The 25,998-nt window shown below is 34.7% G+C and overlaps 1 protein-coding gene across 4 annotated transcripts in view; it reads right to left on the bottom strand.

The window, feature by feature from the left end:
• Positions 1-25,998, bottom strand: part of SNTG1 (syntrophin gamma 1) — a 922,421-nt gene that overhangs the window by 55,634 nt on the left and 840,789 nt on the right. For all 4 annotated transcript variants that reach the window (XM_078072397.1, XM_078072398.1, XM_078072399.1 and 1 more), the window contains 2 exons: positions 9,089-9,241; positions 4,637-4,729 (listed from right to left, as the gene is read on the bottom strand). In XM_078072397.1, the coding sequence (XP_077928523.1) occupies positions 4,637-4,729; positions 9,089-9,241 (246 nt within the window). The remainder of the gene's footprint in view (positions 1-4,636; positions 4,730-9,088; positions 9,242-25,998) is intronic.

Genomic DNA, 25,998 nt, shown 5'->3' on the forward strand with positions numbered 1-25,998 from the left:
ATTTCCTCCAGATAATGTTTCCAAACTATAATCAATTAAAGTTAGTAATGAGTACAAGAAGGAAACATAAATCATTATAGTAGTTTCTAACATATGACAGAGCTAATTCTTAAACATGTTACCTTTTTCACTTAATAATTTATTATCTGCATAGATCTGTTAACCAATCATGATTTCAAAAATATTTTTAATGTGCTGTGTGTTAGTATTGGCTCTTACATATCCTGAAGTAGAGAAGCCTTTTAAGTATATTATCCTAGAATTTCTCAAATTCAACTATTAAAACATTTTTTTTAAAAACTATCAGACAGTAACAATTTTGGGGAACCAATGGTTTCAGAGACTCTGTCAGGAAAACGGTAATATGAGTAATACTTATGCTTCCCACAAGGTGTAAGAGTCAGGATTTATGGTATCCCACGCATTGCATTTGACATTTACATAGGATGAACAGTCTTTGGGCTCTAATTATAGCCAACGGAGACCTTGAAGTTGGCTTATCCCCTGGGCTGCAGCATAAGGAGCGTAGGGGAGGTCTAAGGTGTGGGATCTGATGCCTTCATCCTCATTTTAACCATTAGAACTCAGGTGTTATCTGTTTGATACATATAAAAAGAACCTTCCCTCATTTTTTTTATTTTTATAAAATTTCGTGTTTAAAATGAAAAGTTTGAAAGGTGTTTTTCTATACTATCAAGGAGAAACATAAATTATTTCCATTCATGGCCCTTCATTCAGTCTTGCTTCCATCCAATCAATGCAATTTGTATACCTCCACTAGAGTGACCTTTCCACAGTATAAATCAGATTTAGGTCAAACATGCACTGGACCATAATCCAGGAGACCAGTTTTTCACCCCCCAGCATTTTCTACATTTCCTTCCTTATAATTTAGCTTCCATGATATTGAACATCTCTTACTTCTGTTCATACACTGATCATTTTCACCCTCAATTTGAAACAGTGTCTCTGGGTGATAGATGCCCACAGGAAGGCCAATTTTGAGAATGTAGAACCCAGGCTTTCCCCAGGTTTTCTCCATCTCAGTCATCCACTGTTCTATTGGGTTTATGCTGCCAAACACATTTCTGATTATTTTCTTCCTATGTCTCATACCCTTCAAAGGTTCTTCTGTTCTTAGGATCAGATGCAATTCTTTACTAGGATCCCTTTCATAATCTGGCTCTTGGCTACCCACAAACTTGATCTCTCATCTTGTCTGACCTCAAATTCAGTGTTCTCCTTACTTACAGATATTTGTCTGGATAATCTTATCCTTTGTGTCTCAATTTCCAGGAAACCTTCCTTGAGTACCCAAGATTGATATATATATATCATATATATATATATATATATATATACACACACATATATATATATGATATATATATATCTCCCTCCTGTATCTTTCAATAGAAAGCAAGTATTCATTAACTATTTATTTACAAATGTGACTGCTGCAGTCTCTGTTTATATAGGAAATCTATTAATAGATATAATTAATGCATATATGAATGATTAAAGGGATATAATGGTAACAAATCTATACTTTTAGCTATGGGAATTATATTAGTACTGCAACATCATACTGTGACATATTAGTGAGAAAACTTTTTCTAACACTGAAAAGGCTACATTTTGATAAGGATGAAGATTACAAAGAACAAGCTGAACTGTTATATGGCAATAAACTTCTATGATGGAATCTCCCCAGCAGCACTAAGGGAAACAGAAGAATGTATTACCTCCTGCTAGGTTGCCAATGTAAACTGAAGTATGGAAAATGCAGTGCTATTTAGTGTGTCTTGTACTGTCTAGAAAATTCAGGGAAATAGTTTTCCCTGAGGACTTTCATGCACAAAGGACAAGTAATGAGAACTAGCTTGACATTCCCAGATCTGCTTCCAAACCTGTAGCAGTCTAGTGTAAACTAAGGTCACGGAGACTCTATTCCCTACCACAAGTCTCTGATCTGATCTTCTAATTTATTTTTTCATTATTGTTTATTTTATTTTTAAAAATATCTTGTAAGAAATGATAAACATGGTTGTTTGTTTGTTTTAAGGCAGCAATTCTCCCCATTGCTGATGTACTAACAGTGAAGAACTTGCTTTAAATGGAGCTCAGTTAAGCACTCAGTACACTTCCTCCCCTTTCCTGGAATCTATACTTTATCATAAGACCTTTGGTTTGCTTCCACAGTCACTTCAAAGCTGGAGCGCCTGATCAAGATGCAGAGCAGACAGACAAAATGTGAACAGCTAAAGGGTATCGGTAGTATTGCTGCTATGGCCTTCCCGAATCCAAACACTTAAAGAATCTGCTGACATATATTTTTAAGGATTCTCTCCACATGCATATCAAGTAGAGAAAATAACAATATTATTTAATTGTTTTAATAAAATATTGGAACAAAACATGTTTTAATTTATATATTACAATTACCTTTTTTTTCTTTTTTTCTTTTTTGTATTTAAAAATAACTTTTGGGCTCATTCCATGGAGTAAGGCCACCTTCTTGTGGTATAGCCAGCTCAGTGGTTTGCCCAGGACTCTTCTGGTGCATATCTGTTGTCCTGACATAATTATTAATAGTTTCCTATTACTGTTCAAGTGTCACAGTTTTAGTGATGAATACTCTGTTCATCATAAGCAGACAAGCTCTTTCCTTCCCTCCCACTTCTCAAATGGCCTTGAAGTTAGGAACTTCCAGTAACAGAAAATGGGAAGATGGTGATTACCATTGGCTTTTTCTGCGTCAAGCTTGTACTGACTAAAATCTCATTCTTGCTAAATGATATGCCCTAGATGGCATCATAAGCATTTGCTTACGGTCTCCTGAGTACTCATTCCTTCCTAGCACACTCAGGCAAGAATACCTCAACATGTCATACAGAATGCCACATCTGGCTTTTCTCCCTTACCACACAAAGAGATGAAACAGGACCCTGACATTGATTTAGAATTTACTATCCTTAAAAGAAATCTTAAATTCAGGCATTCAGAAATGTGTTCAGATGAATTTTATTTCTTTCTTCTCATTTACGAGGTATGATTCTTTCCTCTTCATGTGATAGTTTGGTGACAATCATAGCTATAACACTTTCTTTATAAAATCACACTTTAACTTTTTTTCTAACCACTTTATTTTTAACGTTGTTTATTACATTAATTTAATAATTATGAAATTGAGTAACAATTAAACTGGTAAATGTGTTTATTTAATACTCAGGAGCCTATCCTGAGTTGAATGGATATTTTATTCAAAAGAAAGTCTTTGGTCGTAGGAAAAGCTATGGCAGTATCATTGGAGAGTGAGTAAAAGAGCCACAGCACTGGAAATTCCATATTTAGATAAATATTCTTTTGGCATTATGCAAAGGCAATGAGCTGGACAGTCAAATCAATCTGACCAGCATATGTGTGCTATTTAATTTCACTCAAAATTAAAAAAAATTGGCCATCCTTAAATAATGTGAGCTTTTGTGTGACAATCTTGATTTCTGGGTCATGAAAAATCCTAAGATCTCAGACACCAACCCACATTGTACTTGGCTGGGAGCTGCAGGACTGTACGATGGACTCCTATCTTTCCCAAGATCCAAGACCTCTCACCTTCTGCACACTGCCTTTCTTACACATTTATATCACTATCTTGTTTTATCTGTATTTGTTTTTGAAAATTCTGTACAATGCTTAATTTTTAGGTAAGATATAAGTTTCCCAGTAAAGGATTACTCATTAATCTTTAAAATTAGTAGGAATGAATATATGGGTTTATTTCTTAGGCCATACTTCGATAAAGGAAAAATTGGAGTGGATCTGAGGAATAGATTGTGTCATGGGAAGGAAAAGAATGTCCTCCATGGGGGCCAGAGCCCCAAGTCAGAAAATGCAGCAGTGACTCCAGTACTGGGAGATTATTGGTGGGTGAGGGGTCAGTTGTGTTTTAAGGTTTTTTAGATATTACTAACTGAGAAGATTCCTTTCATCATTCAATATACATCACACTCAGAGGAAGATCCTTTGTGGAAAAGACACCCAATCAGATAGTACAAGACCTTACCAGGCCAAGTAAGGGCTAACAAGGGTTATAGTCCCTGGATAGAAATTCTAAACCCCAAATTCTTCCATACTATGACTCTAACATATTACCTATAAAACTAAACTCTAAAAAATGTTTTCCTTATTTGGATATTGGAGTTACTGATGCAGAAAAATAATAAAAAACCACTTTGTTTAAAAAACTTGTGTTTGGAGAAAAAAATTTTCCCTTAAGAGACTAAACCTTTAGTAAAAGAGAATATATATATATAATATATTATGCACATATTATAAATGTATAATGTATATATATTATACATATATGTATAAAGTATAATATATATATTATGCATACATATTCACTTTATACAGTTATAATGTTTTGTGGAAACATTTGTTTTATTAAAATTCAAACTTTTGTTTTTCTATAAACAGAATAAAGCATGATTTATCTTCTATTAACAAAAATGAGGATCTTAAATTTGATACATGATAACCAATTAAAATACTGACAAGAGTTAGAAGTTATTTCAGTCATTCTTAAATTACAGTGTCTGCAGCACATTTCTCATAGCTGACCTGAACACATTACCTTTGTTGCAGCATCAAAGCAGATAAATCCTGTGCTAAAGTCAATCGTGAGTCCCATTAGATGACTTTCTAGCACACATGCATATGTCTTGCACTAGACAGAACAGAAAACACTGTTACTTTTCATGTGATTGAACCAATATCAATATTAATAGCCAACATTTATCAAAAACTATTGTGACAGCTCCATAATAAGTTGTTTACACAATAGGTAACTTAATATCAGCAATAATTGTATAAGAAACACAGTATTATTGACATCTTAATGTTAATAAAGCAAGCCAAATATTTTTTCACCTGCCAAGGGGTATGCAGGACCACATTTCCAATCCTGCTCCATGTGAACTTGTCTTTACCTTGTGCTATACTGACACTCTTTGCCATGTTGGCAATAAAACTGGTATAAACATGTTTAAGTTTAGGCAAAATTATGTTACATTGTTATATTCTATAGCTAAATATCATTGCATTTTCATTAAAACAAAAGTGAATTATTAAAGGTTAAGATATTACTTCAATTATTGGCATATCAATTTCATGGATATTATTAAAAGAGAACTCTCAGGCACACAAACACAGATCCAGTAACCAAGGCAAAAAATATAAGAACATCTTTACCTTAAGAGTCTGTCATATAATGTTCATCCATGTGGTACAAGTTATATCCCAAAGACATTTACCACTTGCTTATTATTTGTATAAACCTACTGATTCTTCAAAAATCAACAATGACTTTTCACATTGAGATCAGGTTAAATTATATTTTACTTACATAAATATTTTGGAAAAACTACGAAAATAGAAATACTAAAATTTAACAATAACAAATATGAAATAAAAACTCAGGACTTATATGCCACATGATGCATATTTATGTCCACAGGCCAATTTTTTTGCATTTAATTGCAAACTCTACTGAGATATTCAAATGAGGAAAAATACGCATAAATCACAAACAAGGAGGGAGAAAGGGCAGAAGAGAAAGAGATAAACTGATCTTAAGCATATTTTCAATACTAATTATTACATCATATTTGTTTTATAATACTGTATATAAAAGTACATTAAGTGAATCACATTCTGACTATAATGATGGCTAAATGCATCAAGTTGCCTTCACCAAAAACTATACTCATGGCTTTAAGCCCAATTTGCATAGGAAAGTTATAACCATGCCAAATTATTCCTTTGAAGTCAAGTTTTCAAAAACCAGCTCAGAAAACAAACTTAATGGGCTATTAAGTTCAGTTTTGGGTGTAATTTTATTTGTTTAATGCATGGGCATCTTCCATGTTTGTATCCACCCATCATTAATTTATTAAAACTACTGTCAATATTAAGAAATGTTCAAGGCTATCTCATTCCCTCTAATTTAGACATAATTGTTTGTTATTCTCAATTACTATTTAAAAGAATACATTGGATGAAAACACCTTCAGTACAGAACATTAAAATCTATCTCATTAAATTCAGAATTACAAATGAAACTCATTCATCAATAATCATTAAATTGAAACAGATATGATATAGAGACTCACTGAAGTTTAATTCTATAATTTATAATCTTTTAATAAACATATATGATGACTATACTTAATATATGTTTTAATATTATATTTGATTTTTTTTTTATTTGGCTGCACTTTATTTGCCGTTCTTGGAAGGAATAGTGTAATAAGAATAAACCCTATGTGATTTTTGTGTGTGTGTTTTTTTTCTTTTATGTTTTTTTTAAATTTTATTATGTTATGTTAATCACCATACATTACATCATTAGTTTTTGATGTAGTATTCCTTGATTCATTGTTTGCATATAACACCCAGTGCTCCATTCAGTATGTGCCCTCTTTGATACCCAACACCAGGCTAACCCATCCTCCTACCCTCCTCCTCTCTAGAACCCTCAGTTGATTCATTTCCTTTCTCTGTTTATTTTATAATAAAAATTGAATTATAGTTAGAAAAAAGCAAAAAATTACACTTTTTAGGGACAACTTGAAACATTTTGAAAGATTTTTGCACAATTATATGTTATTACACAACATTTGAAGACATATCACACATAAAATACTTTTTAATATGTCCTTTGGATGATAACTAAATGTCTGTAGCTGAATTAAACACATATGAGTTTCAAATAATAATAATAATTAAAGAAAATAAATTTTATAAATTATACACTTTTTCATTAAAAGTCCTATTTTAAAAGAGCTATATTTATTCAAATTGAATTATTGTAAGGTAAAAAAAATTTAAATTGTCTACCCTTTACCAGTATTATTTACTTACTCTGGGAAATTTTTCAGAAACAGGACAAATAAAGATACTAAAAGTACTATAAATGAATTAGGCCCAATACAGGTACTTTGAATGTTGATATGTTGTAAGATTTTAGTCATATAAATTGTCATCTTCCTGTTTCAACATTCACTACATTTTCCAAATTTTAAGGTGTTAATTTAAATGACAATGTAGAATGTTTAGAAATACCTGCTCTGAATGGATAACCTCTTAATTAAATATGTAGATATTTATATCAATATTAAGTACATCAGAGATCCAAAAATATGTAAGTAGATAAATAGATTAGAAGCTAGAAAATGTTAGGGTGCAATCCCATGACTGAAAACCAATTTCAAAGTTAAAAAAATTATTTAATTCATTAATTTGTATTAGTCAATTCATTAATTTTCTTTCTGCCTATTTCACAAAGGGACATATGTTCCTTCTTCATTGTATTTCTTTATCAACTTTAATGCTAGTGGAAATATTGAGAACACAGAAGAAAAAAGAAAAACAGAAGGATGTAAATATATTCACATCCTTGAATTTTGAAAATAACACCACCAAGGTGTTCAGTCATTGATTATTATTTCTGATGCAGTAAGCAAAGGGAAACTATAAGATGTATAAAACAACCAAAAGCTAACAAAACATTAAATATTTTACTTTTCACTTGCTATACGCATCTTAAATAAGTATTAAGTATTATGAGATAGTCCAAAGAAATGCATTGAACATCAGCTTAGAGAATATGAAGCCCAGACTCAAAAAACAAAACAAACCAAAAAAAAAAGGTTTTAAATTACATCAGAACAACATAATATTATCTCATTTCTAAACATCAGGAGACTTAAAAGGAAATCTTAAATTGAGAACAACAGATAGATATCTCCATGTAGTTGGTTACAAGTGAAGTGTGATATTCTAAGGAAATTATAATTGGGAAAATTTAAAGATAGCAATATAAATAACAAAAATGTCAACTCTTATTCAACTAACATATTTTAGTGCTTAAATTGGTTTTGGATGTTGATATTTGGAAAAAAAATATATTGAAGATGTTATTCATCTTTCCATTTTAGATATTAAACTATTTATTGAATTGGGATTCTATACAGCTAAGTTATTGAAACAATATTCCTCAGTTACATTAACATTTTAAGATATATGAAGATCAGCAGAACTATTACGAAGTGTCAACTGAGCAATGAAACAAGTGAAATTTGAGTCTTTGCCCTGTCTTTTTCCCCTGATTTAAATGTCATACTGGTGCAAACTGATATGTTCAATATAGAAGGTTATAGTCAGAAATAAAGGAAATAAATATATGTTACACATCAGTTCAACAGATTGAAAAAATATACATCCAAGTCTCCTATTATAGCCAAGCATTCCAGGAGAGTCACTGCTATATTATCATCATCATATGTTTGTTTTTTGAAATTAAGTGTTCATGTGTCTATTTAGGTCCTGGCTCTACAAATCCATTTACATGTGACAAGTGCATCACAACTGTTCAATTTTGCCATCAGTCTCTGTCAGACGTCAGCCACAGAACCAACGTTTGGGAGCCTCATCTATTCCATGGTCCCATGAAGAGACTGAAGGTTCTATGAAGTTTGACTTACATATAACTTCACACTTAAGAAATAAAACTTAGTAAATATGCAGTACAAAATGCACTGTACTTCAGCTGGTAAATGAATAAAACAATCCCAAGCAGCCTATAATTTAGTGTGGGGAATAACAAGCACATATCACTCCAATACAAGACAGTGTTAATAGACCTAAGAAAACAGACAAAAAAGTGATATTGGTGCTCACAAGTGGGATGAGTTTGAACAGGATAGTTGTGGCAATAGTGGTAACAATGGGTAGGACAGACAGGAAATCAGGAAAATCTTGGTGACGATATGACCTCTGAAAAAAGTCTCAAATTACGGTTTTATGGTTTTGAAGGGTAGAGTTGAAGGGAATTATTTCTAGAAAGAAAGAGCACTGTGAGAAAACGAAGCCATTCATGCTAAAAGTTAGGCAATCATGATTGGAGAACAGGAAATGGCTTTGTAAATTAGTTAAAATCACAGCATTTTCTATTTGAGATTTAAATTCTAGGGAACAGTCATGCATTTTTAGGAGTCACAGATCCTAAAATTTCACAGACTCTCACCTGTATCCGTTCCACCTCCAGAAAGGTTGCTGTTTGGAAGGCTCTTTCCCACTGGGCGAGGTCAGACTCTAACTCCACGGAGAAGTAGAGATCCTCCCCAGACTCAGACTGCACCGTGAAGCAGTGTTTCCGCCGGTCCAGCAGGTCACTGTCCTGATGAAAACCTGGAGTTACACAGGCTGGCATACATCAATCCAGATTGCTAACATGACCATACCTTGAATCAATGTTGACTAAATTCATGGTGGAGATGCCACAGTCATAAAGATTATACTTTATGATATCACTAAGTCTTCGTTATAAATGGTCATAACAGCCTAAATTCCACATCTCCAAGTCCGTAACTAATGCAGTTTTTTTTTTTCTGTATCAACACTGAAGCATGCTCATGAAACAGAAGTGAGGATTTTGGCTTCTACGCTTAATAATAATGTAGCTACCAAAGCATTTAACACATGAGATCCAGTTTTTACTGTATGAAGGGATAGCACACACAATCTCCCTTTTCCTTTACAGAGCTGTCAAGATGATCAAGTTAAATAATATTTATTAATATGTTTGCAAATTTTGAAAAGATTAATAAGCATGATATTTTCTATTGAGTTGATTTCTTTAACCCCTAAAAAACATCATGACAATATTCATTTACATGAGAAATGAAAAAATGAGTCTAGGTTATCTAAAAAACATTTATTGCTTTTAAAAGATGCATATTTACCTTACTTATGTGACTGTATTTTATTGAGTCAAAAAAACTTTCACATGGCCATTTCTTGGTGTTACTAGAAGTTTTCAAATGTGTTCACACATCTATGTGTGTTTCAATTTCAGAGATGTTAAAAGAAAATGCAGCTAAGAATTGTCAAAATAGGGTAATCCGAGGCAAAATGTCAGATATTGTCTTTGAATTACATGTGGATTGTACTGAATATGGTCAAAGGATAGTAATTGGTGTCTTTCACTATTTCTTATATAGAGTTACATAAAGTATCATCATTAAACACCTAAAATGTTAGAAGGAATTCTCTACTTTGGCGAGCATTTTCAAAATAATAACTATTTTATTAACAAATCCAATTCTCTTTCTTTTTTTGGTATTTGGATGCTTAAAATACCAAAGGAGAGTGAATGCATGGCAATAGTTCTTCTGGTTGTAGAATTTAGCTTTGATAACTGCTGCCAGGGGATACTCAGAACCTTAAAGGAAGCTCGGTTCTCTTTGTATTTATGATTTTCCTATACTATCTTGAGGGAAAAATGAAAACATATTGTCTTCAAAAATATAGTCCAATAGTAAGCAATTATAAAGTACTTTTTAGTCATTTAGAGCTTATAACGTTTAGAGGAGTGGCAAAGACAGATATTAAATAAATTAGTACACAAGTAAATATGGACAGATCAGTATAAGTGCCATTATAGAGAGTGAGAATGCAGTTTACATCAAATTGTATTGGTGAGTTAGGGAAATGTCTCCTAGGATGTAAATTTCAAACAGTGGCTGAAAGATGAGTGGAAGATTGAAGGTAGAATGGACAGGAAGAAAACTTTTGCAGACAGAGAGGCTGGTATTGGCAGAGGCCTGAAGCAAAAGCATGAGGTATATTCCAGAAATCCAGAGAACAGAAGAGAGAGAGGTTGAGAGCCAACACTGGGAAAGGAGATGGGTCACTGGACAGGTCATGAATTTTGGACTTTAACATAAGTGTAATGACAAGCCACTATATTAAAAAAAATAGCAAATCCTCTATTTATGTTGTAAATATTTCAACTTCTCTATTAGTTATCTGAATTGATAACATTGGTACAAAAATTGTAACTAAACACTACAGAATTTCTGGAAACCCCTCTAGTTTTATGGTTTATTCAATGGGCCTTAACTTTCCTTGTAATATAAAATTGAAACAAAATAATCAATGTCATTAACAGCCAGAAAGCTGTTGATATTTTTTCCTTCTCATACGTTGCATGTTGCCATTAAATCTTAAAATCATCTTCATTTAAGATCCTCTGTCTTCTTGGCAGCTTAACTCCTTTACTCTTTTAAAACTTGAACTAGCCTCTTCAATTACATTACCTAAGCACTGAAACTCTCAAAGATAGAATTCTCAATTCAACTCTGCAAATATAAGTTGGACATCTATGAACACATGTGGTTATTGGTTATTGCTATTTATAGGACACTCCTCATACACTGACTCAAGCCACAACTGCTATGGGCATCCAGGCACTTAGGCCTCATGGTTTCCAGAGGGAGACAAGTATGTAAAAATAATAAAAAGCATCATGACAGTCCTATACAGCTAAAGTGCTAAGGAAACAGAGTGAGGAGCAATAAATCATTCTTGAAAGTGGAAAGGAGAAAGTTTTGTTCTAGGAAGAGACTGTCTTATCATCGAGGACTTAGAGACTCATGCAAGAGCAATCGGCTACAAGCCTGAATGGGCTCAGGTGTTCCTGCTAAGAAATGCATTATGACTGCCTGTGCCATGATAACCCCCTGGAGGGTTTGAGGCAAGAAAGAGGCAGAATACACCACTTTACAGAAGGAAGAGCAAGCAAGGCGGAAGATGGAAAAAGTAACATGTTGGAATCCATTTTTAGAATTTTAGTGAAGAGCGATTATAGCCCAAGTATTTGAAAGAGCTGCTTTACAAGTAATCATCCAGAATATACATACTCCTCTGCCTTTCCCTCATGCTGTCTACTGGAGTGCATCTGCTATAGTGATAAGAACACAGGCTGTAGCCTCAGATGCTGTCTGGATTCAAATCTCAACTCTTTCATTTATGAGGATGTGCTAAGATAATGCATATAAATTTTAGCACAGTTTCTGACATACAGTAGTTCTTTATTAATATTAGAAATTTCTATTATTAATGTTGATATTCAGTAAAATAAATATGTATGTCATGTCTTAATCTCTACTTCTTTAACTTGCTCTCTATACACTTTATCTTTAGTCAAGAGTGTGAGTTTAGCCCCAGTAGAAACAGTAGCCTCTGGAACAACTCTGCTCATTGGAAAGTATCACTTAATTAATGGTAAGAAAATAACAGCTACACACATCTTGAGCACTATTTTTGTGCATTGATCTCATTTTCGACTTCTCCTTCAGAAGTATCTTCTAGTTTTTTAGATTTATTTCAAGTCTTCTGGACACTTTCTGCAGACTAATAGCCAAATGCTGTCCACCTTAGGATTTGTCTCAGATTCACAAAGCAATATTACATAGAAACAACATACTACAATTATGTTTGTTATTAATATATATGCTTTTCCAAGGTATTCAGAGGTCCATAGTATAACCAAAGTGTTTTTTTTTTTACTAAAAAAAGAAAAAAACAAACAAACTATGTGTTTAGAATCATTATTGAGATGGTAGACATAGCCAGCCATAAATTTTCTACTGTGCTTAAAACATGTAAGATTAAAGGCGGAAAAAGCTGCTAAAAATCAACAAGTTATCCCTATGGCAAAGCTTCCACATATATCTATATGGTTTCTTCTCTCTTTGACACTACAATTGTTTCATCCAATATTCTCTAATATGGCAAGTCACTTGTTTCACACTTTTCCAATTACACTTATCATTGTTCTAATAATAGATATATTTTTCTTCAGGTTAATGACACTTGTGGATTTGAAAATGCAAATGAAAAAAAGAATAGACAGATGAAGGATATATATTTTTGCATTATTATATTAAATATAAGCTACTCTATAAACAACATGACTTAACTAATATGTTTTTGACTTATGTTTGCTACCACTCCTTTTACTTGGATATAGTGAATGAGGAAATCATTCAATCATTAGGCATGATTATTTAAAACAAACAAAACTGAAAAAATAAAACAAACAAAAATATATTTTTAATAAAACAAGAAGAGAAGGCCCAGCAAGCCTTCTTCAGCTACAAATGATAATTTCTATTTTTTGCAACTACTTTAATAACTAAAAATGAGAGGAAAAAACATACCATCAAAATTAAATTTTACCAATTAATTTTGAATTAGACTTTCAAGAATGAGTGAATCTCTAAAGAGACTTATTAAATCTACATCAAGTCCTGTACAAAAAACAATACTTTTAATGACATTATAATACTATTTTAGATGTTAGGTGATAAAAAATAAAATCAAACCAACGGAGCACTCTATATAGTAAATTAATTCCTTTTTTTGGATTTTAGTATTCTTATCTGGGAAAAGGAATAAAACTTTAAATCTCCTTGTTCTTCTTAGGCACTTGGAATCCCTGATATAAATGGACATAATAACAAATTTCAGAAAAAAACACAAAGCATATTCTTCAAATATAATCTCTAAATTAATCTGTATAATAATCCATCAAAATAGGCTATCATCTTTATTTCCTTGATGAGGGAACTAGGTCTTGGACATAGTGGTCACTTCCCCCCCCCCCCATTTTTAACCTGTTTGGCCCTAGGGATTAAGATTCCATCAGTTTGGAAGCCATTCAGCTTAAATTTGAATGTCAATTTTACCACTTCTTTTCACATCCCTTAGAATCAGTTCAGGCATTTTTAAAAAGGGAATGATAGTACCTTTCTCAAGATTAAATGAGTTGATATGAGTATATCATTTAGGAAAGTAATAGGCACATAGTAGTGCTCCATAATATCACCAATATTACATAATATCACTAATAATCACAATATTAGCCATCACTAATATTGACTATTACTAAAAATCTGGAATAGATCAGACTCCAAATCCTATGTACATTCTAGCGGGCGTGCACACACACACACACACACACACACACACACACCCCTTTCTCTGTAATACAGTGTAATGTTGCTACAGAAGGTAGGATACATAAGGACAGTCAGGAAGGCTTCATTTTCTAACAAAATTAACTACCAGTATTCACACTGAAAGGGAAACATGTTTACCAGAATTATCTATTTTATGGGCAAACTTGACTCTTTTGCCATTCTCTAGATATTTGTGTGTGCTGTATATGTATGTGCCCATACAGGTGTGTGAATTCTGACCCAGTTTAAAATAGCTTCCTAAATGTTAATTAATCTTGATCCCTATAGATATTCATGTATTGTTCCTGTTAATAATATTTTCCATTTGAAAAAGATTACATGTATTATAAAATCTTTTTATAGACATCCCATTATCCATTAGAATTCTTAGGTTCAGAAATATATGTAGATGGGGAAAGTAGCTTAAATAAAATAGGCGTGGGACACATTAACCCAGACCATCATGAACCTAGCAGACAAGTAGTCTAAAAGGACAAGCATCCCTCTTGGCACTGGAATTTACATGACTCAGATGCAAATACATTAACTGTTCCTCTGGTTCTTTTAGGCAGGAATACATTGACCCTAGCAACTTCTTGTGTTTCAAACATGCCCTTCAGTTTACAGCATTTATAAGGATCCTCCTGTTTAAATCTATCCACACTGCAGGGTTTAATCTCCTCTTTTGGCTTAATATGTGTTGGATTTGGCTTGCTATAGGAAATTTAGGGAAGCAAAGCCCTATTTGAAGAAAAAAAAGAGTTTTAGGAAAGACAACTAGCCCATGTGGGAAAATGCTGTGCACTTTCAAAGGGAAAATGCTTTTTTATAAGATAATGTTTTTACAAAGTGGATGGCACAGGAAGGGCATATAATTATCAAAGGAAACTTTTAATCCTTGTGTTTGATTTGCATTCTTGATTTCTTATTTAATATACTTGAATCATTTTTCATTATTATTTTGATTGATATCAGCATTTTCCCAAAGACACTGTTATTGAAATAAGTAGAAACTTTACTACCATAAATTAAAATTACTAGAAACAAGCAATAGACACAGAAAACAATGCAGTTAATTTTTTATATTATTAAAAGGGATGTCTTTCAAGATTACTTACTGAAATTAATGATTTTAATTAATAGTTTATAAGATTCATCTTCCAGATTTCAATTCTAATATTCTGCTTCTGAGGATAATTACATCATACTAAAAAGATCCTCAGATCTGTGCTTAGAAATCCATGCTTCCATTAGAAGAGTATATGGTTTTCTGTAGAAAAAGCTTTCAGGGGGGTTGGGGAGAGTGGGAATGTATAACTTGTTACTATAAATGTGGATACCCTAGGGTCATAAACAGTAGGAATTGTGGCTGGTGTTTTGGTCCTGCCTTCAACTAATAATCCAAACAATCCCACCTTTAAATAAATTTAAAGAATGAAATCTTAATTCTTACCCTTTAATACTTGGTATGTAAAGATCCTCTTTTCATCTTCTGGTATTCCTTTTTTAAAAACGGAATCCCTCACACTACAGTTTATAATAGTTTTTTCTTAATCATTCTTCAGATGTGATTAAAAACAGGTGGTCACCACTTTTTATTTTATTTTATTTTTTATTTTTTATTTTTTTAATATTTTATTTATTTATTTGACAGAGAGAGAGACAGCGAGAAGGAACACAAGCAGGGGGAGTGGGAGAGGGAGAAGCAGGCTTCCTGCTGAGCAGAGAGCCCGATGTGGGGCTCGATCCCAGGACCCTGGGATCATGACCTGAGCCGAAGGCAGACGCTTAACGACTGAGCCACCCAGGCGCCCTGGTCACCACTTTTTAAAAAGTAACCTTTTAGGGGCGCCTGGGTGGCTCAGTCCTTAAGCATCTGCCTTCCGCTCAGGTCATGCTCCCACGGTCCTGGGATCCAGTCCCATATTGGGCTCCCTGCCCAGCAGGAAGCCTGCTTCTTCCTCTCCCACTCTCCCTGCTTGTGTTCCTCCTCTCACTGTGTCTCTCTCTCAAATAAATAAATAAAATCTTAAAAAAAAAAAGTAACCTTTTATATCCTTAAGGACAATTATCAAGTCACCTCTCAGCTTTCCCTTTATAAAACCAAATGATGCAGATTTTTTTTACCTTTCCTCATAGGTGCTATGTTTTAGGATTTAATTATCATAGTGTCTCTGCACTGCAACCTCTCCAACTTTTTCTAATCGCACAAGTAGTAAAAGCCATCAAATAGCCAGAATGGACTCATATGGATCTAACCAACATGAGGTATAAAGGGAACTACTTGTGTCTCCTAAAATTACATTTCTGTTTATATGCCCTTGTATACTGTATTAGTGCTGTGTCTGGGGGCATGTAAAAAGTGCAGATCATTGTGGGAAGTGCTATCTGGCTAGCAAACCTCTCATAAAATGTGTTCAATTAAACCTGCACATTTTGTCAGATGAAAGGGAAGTTTCGAGGCCAAACTGCTCAATTAATACTCACGAGGATAGATAGTATAATCTTACTCCTGGCTTCTGAGTTGTCTTATAAGAGCAGCTCAAGATAAAACAGAGTGCTATTTGCATTCAGTATCATTAGATGCTGTCTTTTCTTAAAATTCTATTGTTATTTCTTTTAAACAACACAAATTACTTTCAACATTTTGAGAAGAGTTCATCTACCCACTGCTGTCTCAGAACATATTTTACCCTTGGCCTACACCAATGCCCATAGATATTCAGCTGACATTCAATCAAAAAAGTATTACATGCGTGTTATGTGCCAGGCACTGTTCTGGTGTGGAGACCTATCTCTGAGCAAAACAGATGACATCACTGCCTCATGGAGATTTGTTTTTGGGGATGAAACAAATCACCAGCAAACAAAAAGATGCTTAACCACATGTCAGATGCTGATAAAGCCCATTAAAAGTGTTGGGAAAATTGGACAGCAACATGCAGAAGAATGAAACTGGACCATTTCCTTACACCACACACAAAAATAGACTCCAAATGGTTGAAAGACCTAAATGTGAGACAGGAGTCCATCAAAATCCTAAAGGAGAAGAAAGGCAGCAACCTCTTCGACCTCAGCCGCAGCAACTTCTTCCTAGAAACATCACCAAAGGCAAGGGAAGCAAGGGCAAAAAGGAACTATTGGGACTTCATCAAGATAAGAAGCTTTTGCACAGCAAAAGAAACAGTCAACAAAACCAAAAGACAACTGACAGAATGGGAGAAGATATTTGCAAATGACATATCAGATAAAGGGCTAGTATCCAAAATCTATAAAGAACTCATCAAACTCAACACCCAAAGAACAAGTGATCCAATCAAGAAATGGGCAGAAGACACGAACAGACATTTTTCCAAAGAAGACATCCAAATGGCCAACAGACACATGAAAAAATGTTCAACATCACTTGGTATCAGGGAAATCCAAATCAAAACCTCAATGAGATGCTACCTCACACCAGTCAGAATGGCTAAAATTAACAAGTCAGGAAATGACAGATGTTGGCGGGGATGCAGAGAAAGGGGAACCCTCCTACACTGTTGGTGGGAATGCAAGCTGGTGCAGCCACTCTGGAAAACAGTATGGAGGTTCCTCAAAAAGTTGAAAATAGAGCTACCATATGATCCAGCAATTGCACTACTGGGTATTTGCCCCAAAGATACAAATGTATGGATCTGAAAGGGTACGTGCACCCTGATGTTTATAGCAGCAATGTCCACAATAGCCAAATTTTGGAAAGAGCCAAGATGTCCATTGACAGATGAATGGATAAAGAAGAAGTAGTATATATATATATATATATATATATATATATATATATATATATACAATGGAATATTATGCAGCCATTAAAAAGAATGAAATCTTGCCATTTGCAATGACGTGGATGGAACTGGAGGGTATTATGCCGATCGAAATAAGTCAATCAAAGAAAGACATGTATCATATGATCTCACTGATATGAGGAATTCTTATTCTCAGGAAATAAACTGAGGGTTGCTGGAGTGGTGGGGGGTGGGAGGGATGGGGTGGCTGGGTGATAGACATTGGGGAGGGTATGTGCTATGGTGAGCACTGTGAATTGTGCAAGACTGTTGAATCACAGACCTGTACCTCTGAAACAAATAATACATTATATGTTAAAAAAAAAAAAAAAGAGTAAGAAGGGAGAAATGAAGGGGGGAAATCGGTGAGGGAGACAAACCATGAGAGACTATGGACTCTGAGAAACAAACTGAGGGTTCTAGAGGGGAGGGGGGTGGGGGATGGATTAGCCTGGTGTTGGGTATTAAAGAGGGTACGTACTGCATGGAGCACTGGGTGTTATATGCAAACAATGAATGATGGAACACTACATCAAAAACTAATGATGTAATGTATGGTGATTAACATAACAACAAAAAAAAGCATATGGCAGTGTTACCACAGGGGGCAATTGCCATTTATATAAAACGATAAGAAAAGGGCTCTTTAAGGACGTGACATTTGAGAAGAGGCATAAAGTAAAACAGTACACTATTTTAGATATTTGGGGAGGACAGAAACAAGTTCTAAAACATCATCATAGCATTGGAGGGAGTTAGCGGCAGGTGGCAGGACACTAGAGTAGACAGTTGGATAGCTGAGCAAAGTGTGCAGGAGATCTTACAGTGCCCTGGAGTTGTCATGAAAGCTTTGGATTTTACTCTGACTCAAGTTGAGAGCTAATAGGAGACAAGGTGGTAAGTCAGGAAAATGGGCAAAAACTGATGAGATTAACACAGGTGAGACTCGAGGGTGACGAGAGTTGTAATAACAGTGTGGGGTATATTTTGCTCATCAGATGAGGGTATGGGAGAAAGAGAATTCAGGATGATACCAAGTTCGTGGAAGTAAGCAACTAGAATGCCAAAGTTAGAATGGCCATTAGCTGAGGTGGGCATTTGGAGAGTGGGAGGACATAAGTTTGAGACGCCTATTAGACATCCATCTGGAGGCATTTAAAAGGCCATAAATGGAGGAGAGAGCTCTCCATAAATTCATAGTTATTGGTATATAAATGGCATTTAAAGCAATGAAATTGGCAGTTGGTTGGGAATATCTAAGAAATGAGAGGCTTTGGGGGTGTCTGGTTGGCTCAGTCTCAGTTAAATGACCGACTTGGTTAAGTGACTGACTCTCAGTTTCGGCACAGGTCATGATCTCATGGGTTGTGAGACTGAGCCCCGCATCTGGCTACACATTCAGCAGGGAGTCTGCTTGAAGATTCCCTCACTCTATCCCTCCCCCAACTTGCGCACATGCTCTCGCTTGCTCTCAATCTCTCTCTAAAAAGAAATAAATAGGGGCGCCTGGGTGGCTCAGTCGTTAAGCGTCTGCCTTCAGCTCAGGTCATGATCCCAGGGTCCTGGGATCGAGTCCCACATCAGGCTCCCCGCTCAGCGGGAAGCTTGCTTCTCCCTCTCCCACTCCTCCTGCTTGTGTTCCCTCTCTCGCTGTGTCTCTCTCTGTCAAATAAATAAATAAAATCCTTAAAAAAAGAAAAAAAACTACCATCTTAAAAAAAAAAAAGAAAGAAAGAAATTTAAAAAAAGAGAGTCTATGAAGAACCATTAGCATTACTGGATCATTCCAAATAACTTTTGGTCATCTCTCATTATTCTACACAATAGTGCAAACATCAAAACAGTCCAAGAATAAATTTCCTTTCACTAATACAAAAATAATGTTACTGTCATTTTTACACATTTCTGTTGAATAGAAAATAGTTATATATGATATATACAAGTATATATAACAATGCATAATTTAACTATAAAATACTGCATATATTTACATATATACATACATATATGTGCTAATGAAATGTTTTAATATACATAATATTGTTGGAAAACAGATGTTATGAAAATAATTGAACATGGTATAACTCAGAGCCATCATTTTTATATGGAATAAGACATCTCTCTCCCTCCCATTGTATGTAATTCTTTTCTATTTCTGGCATTTAAAAGACCATATGACCTGTAATGTTTATGGTATCAGTTTATGTTTCTACATCAATAAAATACAACCATATAACCTTCATAACTCTGATTTTATACAAATACAAAGCATGCAAGTATTTTTTTGGTCCAAAATAATTTTTATTTCTGCAATTCAATTGGGCAAACTTCTTAGTCAATGTCTATAACTGATCTATAGAATTTATTGTATTAGCTTTCAAATTATCAGAGCAATTAATAAACATATTCTGTGTTAATTTATCTAAAGATTAGACGGTTATGACTTTTATTTATTTAAAAGCAGCTCCCCGAGAGCAAGAGGAATAGGAAATTAGACAAAGCAAACAAAATTAATTCTGAATATTTGGTCTTTTTTAAGGATTTTATTTATTTATTTGAGAGAGAGCAAGAGCGCGAGGGCACAAGGAGGGGGAGAGGCAGAGGGAGAGAGAAAGGGAGAAGCAGACTCTCCACTGAGCAGGGAGCCCGACACAGGGCCCGATCCCAGGTCCCTGGGATCATGACCTGAGCTGAAGGCAGATGCTTAACCAACTGAGCCACCCAGGTGCCCCAAATTCTGAATATTTTGTTAAATTCTATTTCTTGTGTTTGTATACACTGTCTTTTGGGTCATTCTGATGGAATGTCACTGCAGAGAGGAAGACTGTCCACTGCAGGCCATTTACTGTCCTGTGACTAAACTGGGCTGAGTGTGAGTACATACCTGCTCTGTTCTCACACTCAGTCCCATTTCTATGTTGCAGCACAATGCTTCCATGTCACCAGGGCCCTAGGATGCTGCACTTGAGGACCCAAGGTCACACTAGGGGCTGAAGACAAAAGAAAGCATGGCTGGGAAGGTTGTTGGCAGAAGTGGTGGACAGAGCGACTGCCATCTCTCTGATAACTGTACCCTCACACATTTCAATGTGTGCAAGCTTAGACTATCTCCAAGCAGAAAGGGAAAACAATACCTAATAAGGACAACACTTCCTATCCAATGAGAAAAACTGAATTTATTATTTTTAGTGCTTTGATGATATTCATAAAAATTTCACACTCTGTGTGTTAACCAACTACAGTTTCATCAGCCTTTTGTCCCTAAGTCAAGAAGCTGAAGTTCATAAAGAGGTACACCCCAGAGATACCGCAGGTTCAGTTCTTGACTACTGCAACAGCATGAATATTGCAAGAGAGTCAAATGAATTTATTTGGTGTTCCAGGACATATAAAAGTTACATTTACACTATACCATAGTCTATCAAGTGTGAAATATCATTATGTCTAAAAATATGGACAAGCCTTAATAATAAGTACTGTATTGATAGAAAATGCTAACCATCATCTGAGCTTTCAGTGAGTCATAATGTTTTTGCTTACAGAGGGTCCCGGCTCAATGTTGATGGTTACTAACTGATCAGAGCCATGGTTGCTCAAGGTTGGGGTGGCTGTGGCAAGTTCTTAAAATAAGAAAGCAATAAAGTTTGCTGTATTGATTGACTTTTCGCTTCATGAACAATTTCTCTGTAGCATGTGATACTGTTGAATAGCATTTTACCCACAGTAAGTAGAACTGAGAGCCAATCCTCTCAAACCCAGCTGCTACTTTATCAACTAAGTTTATGTAATATTCTAAATCCTTTTTTGTCATCTCAACAATTCTCACAGCATCTTCATCAGGAGTAGTTTCCTTCTCAAGAAAACACTTTCTTTGCTCATCCATTAGAAGTAACTCTTTATCCATTAAAGTTTTATCATGAGATTGTAGCAATTCAGTCACATCTTCAGACTCCACTTCTAATTCTAATTCTCTGTATTTTTACCACATTTACAGTTACTTGCTGAACTGAGGTCCTGAACCCCTTAAAGTCACCCATGATGGTTGGAATCAACTTTCTTCCAAACTCCTATTAATGTTGATATTTTGGCTTCTTCCCATGAATCACAAATGTTCTTAATGGCATCCAGGATGGTGAATCCTTTCCAGAAGGTTTTCAATTTACTTTGCCCAGATCCATCAGAGGAATCACTATCTATGGCATTGAGAGCTCTACAAAATGTATTTCTTAAATAGTAAGACTTGAAAGTTGAAATTGCTCCTTGATCAATGGGCTGCATAATGAATGCTATGTTAGCAAGCATGAAAACAACATTACAATATTAACATCAGAGATCACTAATCAAAGATCACCATAACAAATATAATAATAATGAAAAAATTTGAAATATTGTGAGAATTACCAAAATGTTGCACAGAGACATGAAGTGAGAAAATGCTGTTGGAAAAATGGCACCAATAGACTTGCTAAGTGCAAGGTTGCCACACACTTTCAATTTCTAAAAGACACAGAATCTACAAAGCTCGATATAAAGTGAAGCACAGTAAAATGAGATTTGCCTGCATTATACAAATATTCTTACATGATTTACAAATTTTATATGAGAACACCAAGAAGAGGATACAGTTGGATACATACTGTTTGAGTTGTTATATTAAGCAAGTCTTTAAAATAAAATTGCCTCTTACATGTAATGCCCTTTTTGAAGAATCTGTTTGTACTTCACATCTGTTCTCCTCCTCCTACTAGTATACCAGAAGATGGATCAATAGGTTGTTGGAATCACAAATGATGGAATCATTTACCTCCCTCAAAAGAATTCTTATAACTTAGGGTAGTGGAGAAAGAGCATTGCCTTGGTGTTCAACTAATCAAGGTTGTATTTCCATCTTTGCTACTGACTGTGCAACAGTTGGCCCAGGGAATGGATGCCACCAAAGCTCCTTATTGCACAGAGAGGTGTCTGTTGATGACTTCCACACAGGATATGGTTGCTGATAAGTTTTTTTCTATTGAATAAGAGCCTTATTTCTGGTCTCTGGGACATTCCTGATTTCTCTTTTCATAATGTGTATGGTTGTAATAGAACTGATACCACACCAGAGAAAAGTAACCTTCAATAGTTATAAAGATAGTCTAATTCCAGTTCATTGTCAAAGAAATGGGTCCATTTTTCTCTTAATTCCAAGCACTTGGTCAAAAGACTGTCCTATGATTTCAAGGATGGAAGGGACCTCTCATTCAAATGCTTATTCGGACTAAAGTAAAACATATCTATGTCCTTGCATTTGCCAGAAAGTCATGTTATTCAGAAAATGAGCAAAGGGACTTTCACATGTTGGACAAAAGGAAAGGAACTGCCTTGGTGGACAGGACTAATCCCACTTTAGGATGGCATACTTTTCAAGAGCAATTTAGAGACAGAAATTACTCACATGTGGAACATAAGGAATAGCTTGGAGGACCACAGAGGAAGGGAGGGAAAACTGAATGGGAAGAAATCAGAGAGGGAGACAACCATGAGAGACTCTGGACTCTATAAAACAAACTGACGGTTACAGCAGGGTGGGGGGTGAGGGATGGGGTGACTGGGTGATGGGTATTAAGGAGGGCACAAGTTGTGATGAGCACTGGGTATTATATGTAAATAATGAATTGTTGAACACTACATCAGAAACTAATGATGTACTATATGCTGGCTAACTGAACATAATTAAAAAAATACTAAAAAAAAAGAAATCACTAACATTTTTCAATCCTGATTAAGTGTCCTTTCTTAACCTTATAAGGTAAGCTATACCAATAACCTTATAAGGTTGCTATAATTATAATTCCTGATTTAAGGGTGATGATTCTGGAATTAAAAAAATGAAGCAATTTATCAATGATATATTGCTGGGAATTATTGGGTCCAGAAGTCAAGCTTCAGCAATCTGATGCTGATTCATATTAACATGTCACTGCTCTTTCTCTCAACCAACTAATCTGATAATCTTGTTAATAGGGCATATTGAAACTAGACAATAATAGTACATAATGAATGCTGAAGGATAAATACACCTTAGGGAAACAAAAATAAAAGTAGTGAAATTATCTATTAAAATAAAAGTAACCATAACTCTATTCCTAAGAATTATCTTAGTTCCTATTAAGACCATTGGCTGTTGTTCAGAGAAAACATGACATAGTAAAAGAATGAATAATTTGTATAGTAATGATAAAGCAAAATTGAACTTTATTCCATGTTTTATAAAACAAAAATATATCAAATAGTTATTTATTATTTCCAAAACATCATAACCAATATCTCCAGAGCACAAAATGACAAAGCACATCCCTCTACACAGACAAATACACAAATGCACATGTGTGTGTTTATATATCTATATCTTTGGAGAGGAAAACATTTCACAGGAGTGAATCATTTTTCTCTCAATTATGCTTTGTTGGAATTTGTTGGAACAACAAATTGGAATCCTACAAAGAATTTTCTCAATAAAGAGTTTTTTAAAAAGTTAGGAACAAGGTCAATTTTGACAAGATCCAACTGTTGATAGATGTAAACCCTCGAACACTGTTGATGAGAATGCAAACTGGTGCAGCGACTCTGGACAGAACGGGAGTTCCTCAACAAGTTAAAAATAGAACTACCCGGGGACGCCTGGGTAGCTCAGTCAGTTAAGCGTCTGCCTTCAGCTCAGGTCATGATCCCAGGATCCTAGGATGGGGTCCTGCATTGGGCTCCTTGCTCAGCGGGGAGTCTGCTTCTCCCTCTGCCTGCCACTCTCCCTGCTTGTACGCTCTCTCTCTTTCTGACAAATAAATAAATAAAATCTTAAAAAAAAAAAAATAGAACTACCCTACAATCTAGAAATTTCATTACCAGTTATTACCCAAACGATAAAAAAATACAGTTTTGAAAGGTTACATGCACCCTGATGTTTATAGCAGCATTATCCACAATAGCCAAACTGTGGAAAGAGCCCAAATGTCTATCAACTGATGAATGGATAAAGATCCACATATACAATGGAATATTGTTCAACCATCAAAAAGAATGAAATCTTACCATTTGCAATGACATGGAGGGAGCTAGAGAGTATTATGCTAAGCGAAATAAGTCAGTTAGTAAAAGACCAATACCATATGATTTCACTTATATGTGGAATTCAAGAAATGTAACAGATGAACATAGGGAGGCAAAAAAAGAAAGAGGCAAACCCTAAAAGGATCTTAACTATAGAGAACAAATTGAGGATTGTTGGGGGGGAGGTGGTTGGGGAGTGGTTAAATGTGTGATCAATATTAAGGAGGGCATTTGTTGTGATGAGCACTGGCTGTTGTATGTAAGTGATGAATCACTAAATTCCATACCTGAAACTAACAGTACACTGTATGTTAACTAACTGGAATTTAAATAAAAACCTGAACAACAAAAAAAGATATAATCTCAAGGTAAATTTTAATGCTCCTAATTTTATCATTTAAAAAAATATGTGTTGGGCACCTGAGTGGCTCAGTCGGTTAAGCGTCTGCCTTCAGCTCAGGTCATGATGCCAGGGTCCTGGGATGGAGTCGCACATAGGGCTCCCTGCTTAACGGGGAGTCTGCTTCTCCCTCACTCTCTGCCCCTCCTCCCTGCTTCTGTTCACTCTCTCTCAAATAAATAAATAAAATCTTAAAAAAAGATGTGTTAGTTGAAAATATTTCAGATATTTCAGAGCTTGGCCAAAGACTCTTTTTTCCTTACACATGTAATATAATTTTAAAGCTGCTAAGCTAAAAGAGGAAACAAACAATGAAATCTAATCACATAAGTTAAATTTAATAAATCTGGTTCATGTATGTCTTTAAAAAAACAAAAAACCTGACCCACTGCAAAGACCATTTCTAACAGTATATGTCCTGACATATTTAATGCAAACATCACAAGCCTATAAAACTATACTTTAAAGGGTTATGATCTAGTAAGGACAGAGAGCAGCATGGGTCCAGAGAGTTGGATCTTCATGTTCCTTCTACAGCAGTGACTGAGTAGTTATAGCCTAGAGTGTCTCTAATCTTCACTGTTTCTACTTTATAAAGTGGAATGTAAACAATGGGTGCAATTTATTCAACTCTTTAAAATATGCAAAGGATAAGTAACAGGACATAGACAGTGTTCAGTGTATGTTGCTGAGCTTCTATAGAAAAATATTAATCATAGAAGTTGATATCATTCTAAACAATAGCAAAATAACAATAATATTTTTATTAATAAAATATATAGTAGCACAAATATAATTATTGATAATAATAAAATGATAT

Source organism: Halichoerus grypus, chromosome 5 (assembly GCF_964656455.1).
Source record: "Halichoerus grypus chromosome 5, mHalGry1.hap1.1, whole genome shotgun sequence".
Lineage (NCBI taxonomy): Eukaryota > Metazoa > Chordata > Mammalia > Carnivora > Phocidae > Halichoerus > Halichoerus grypus.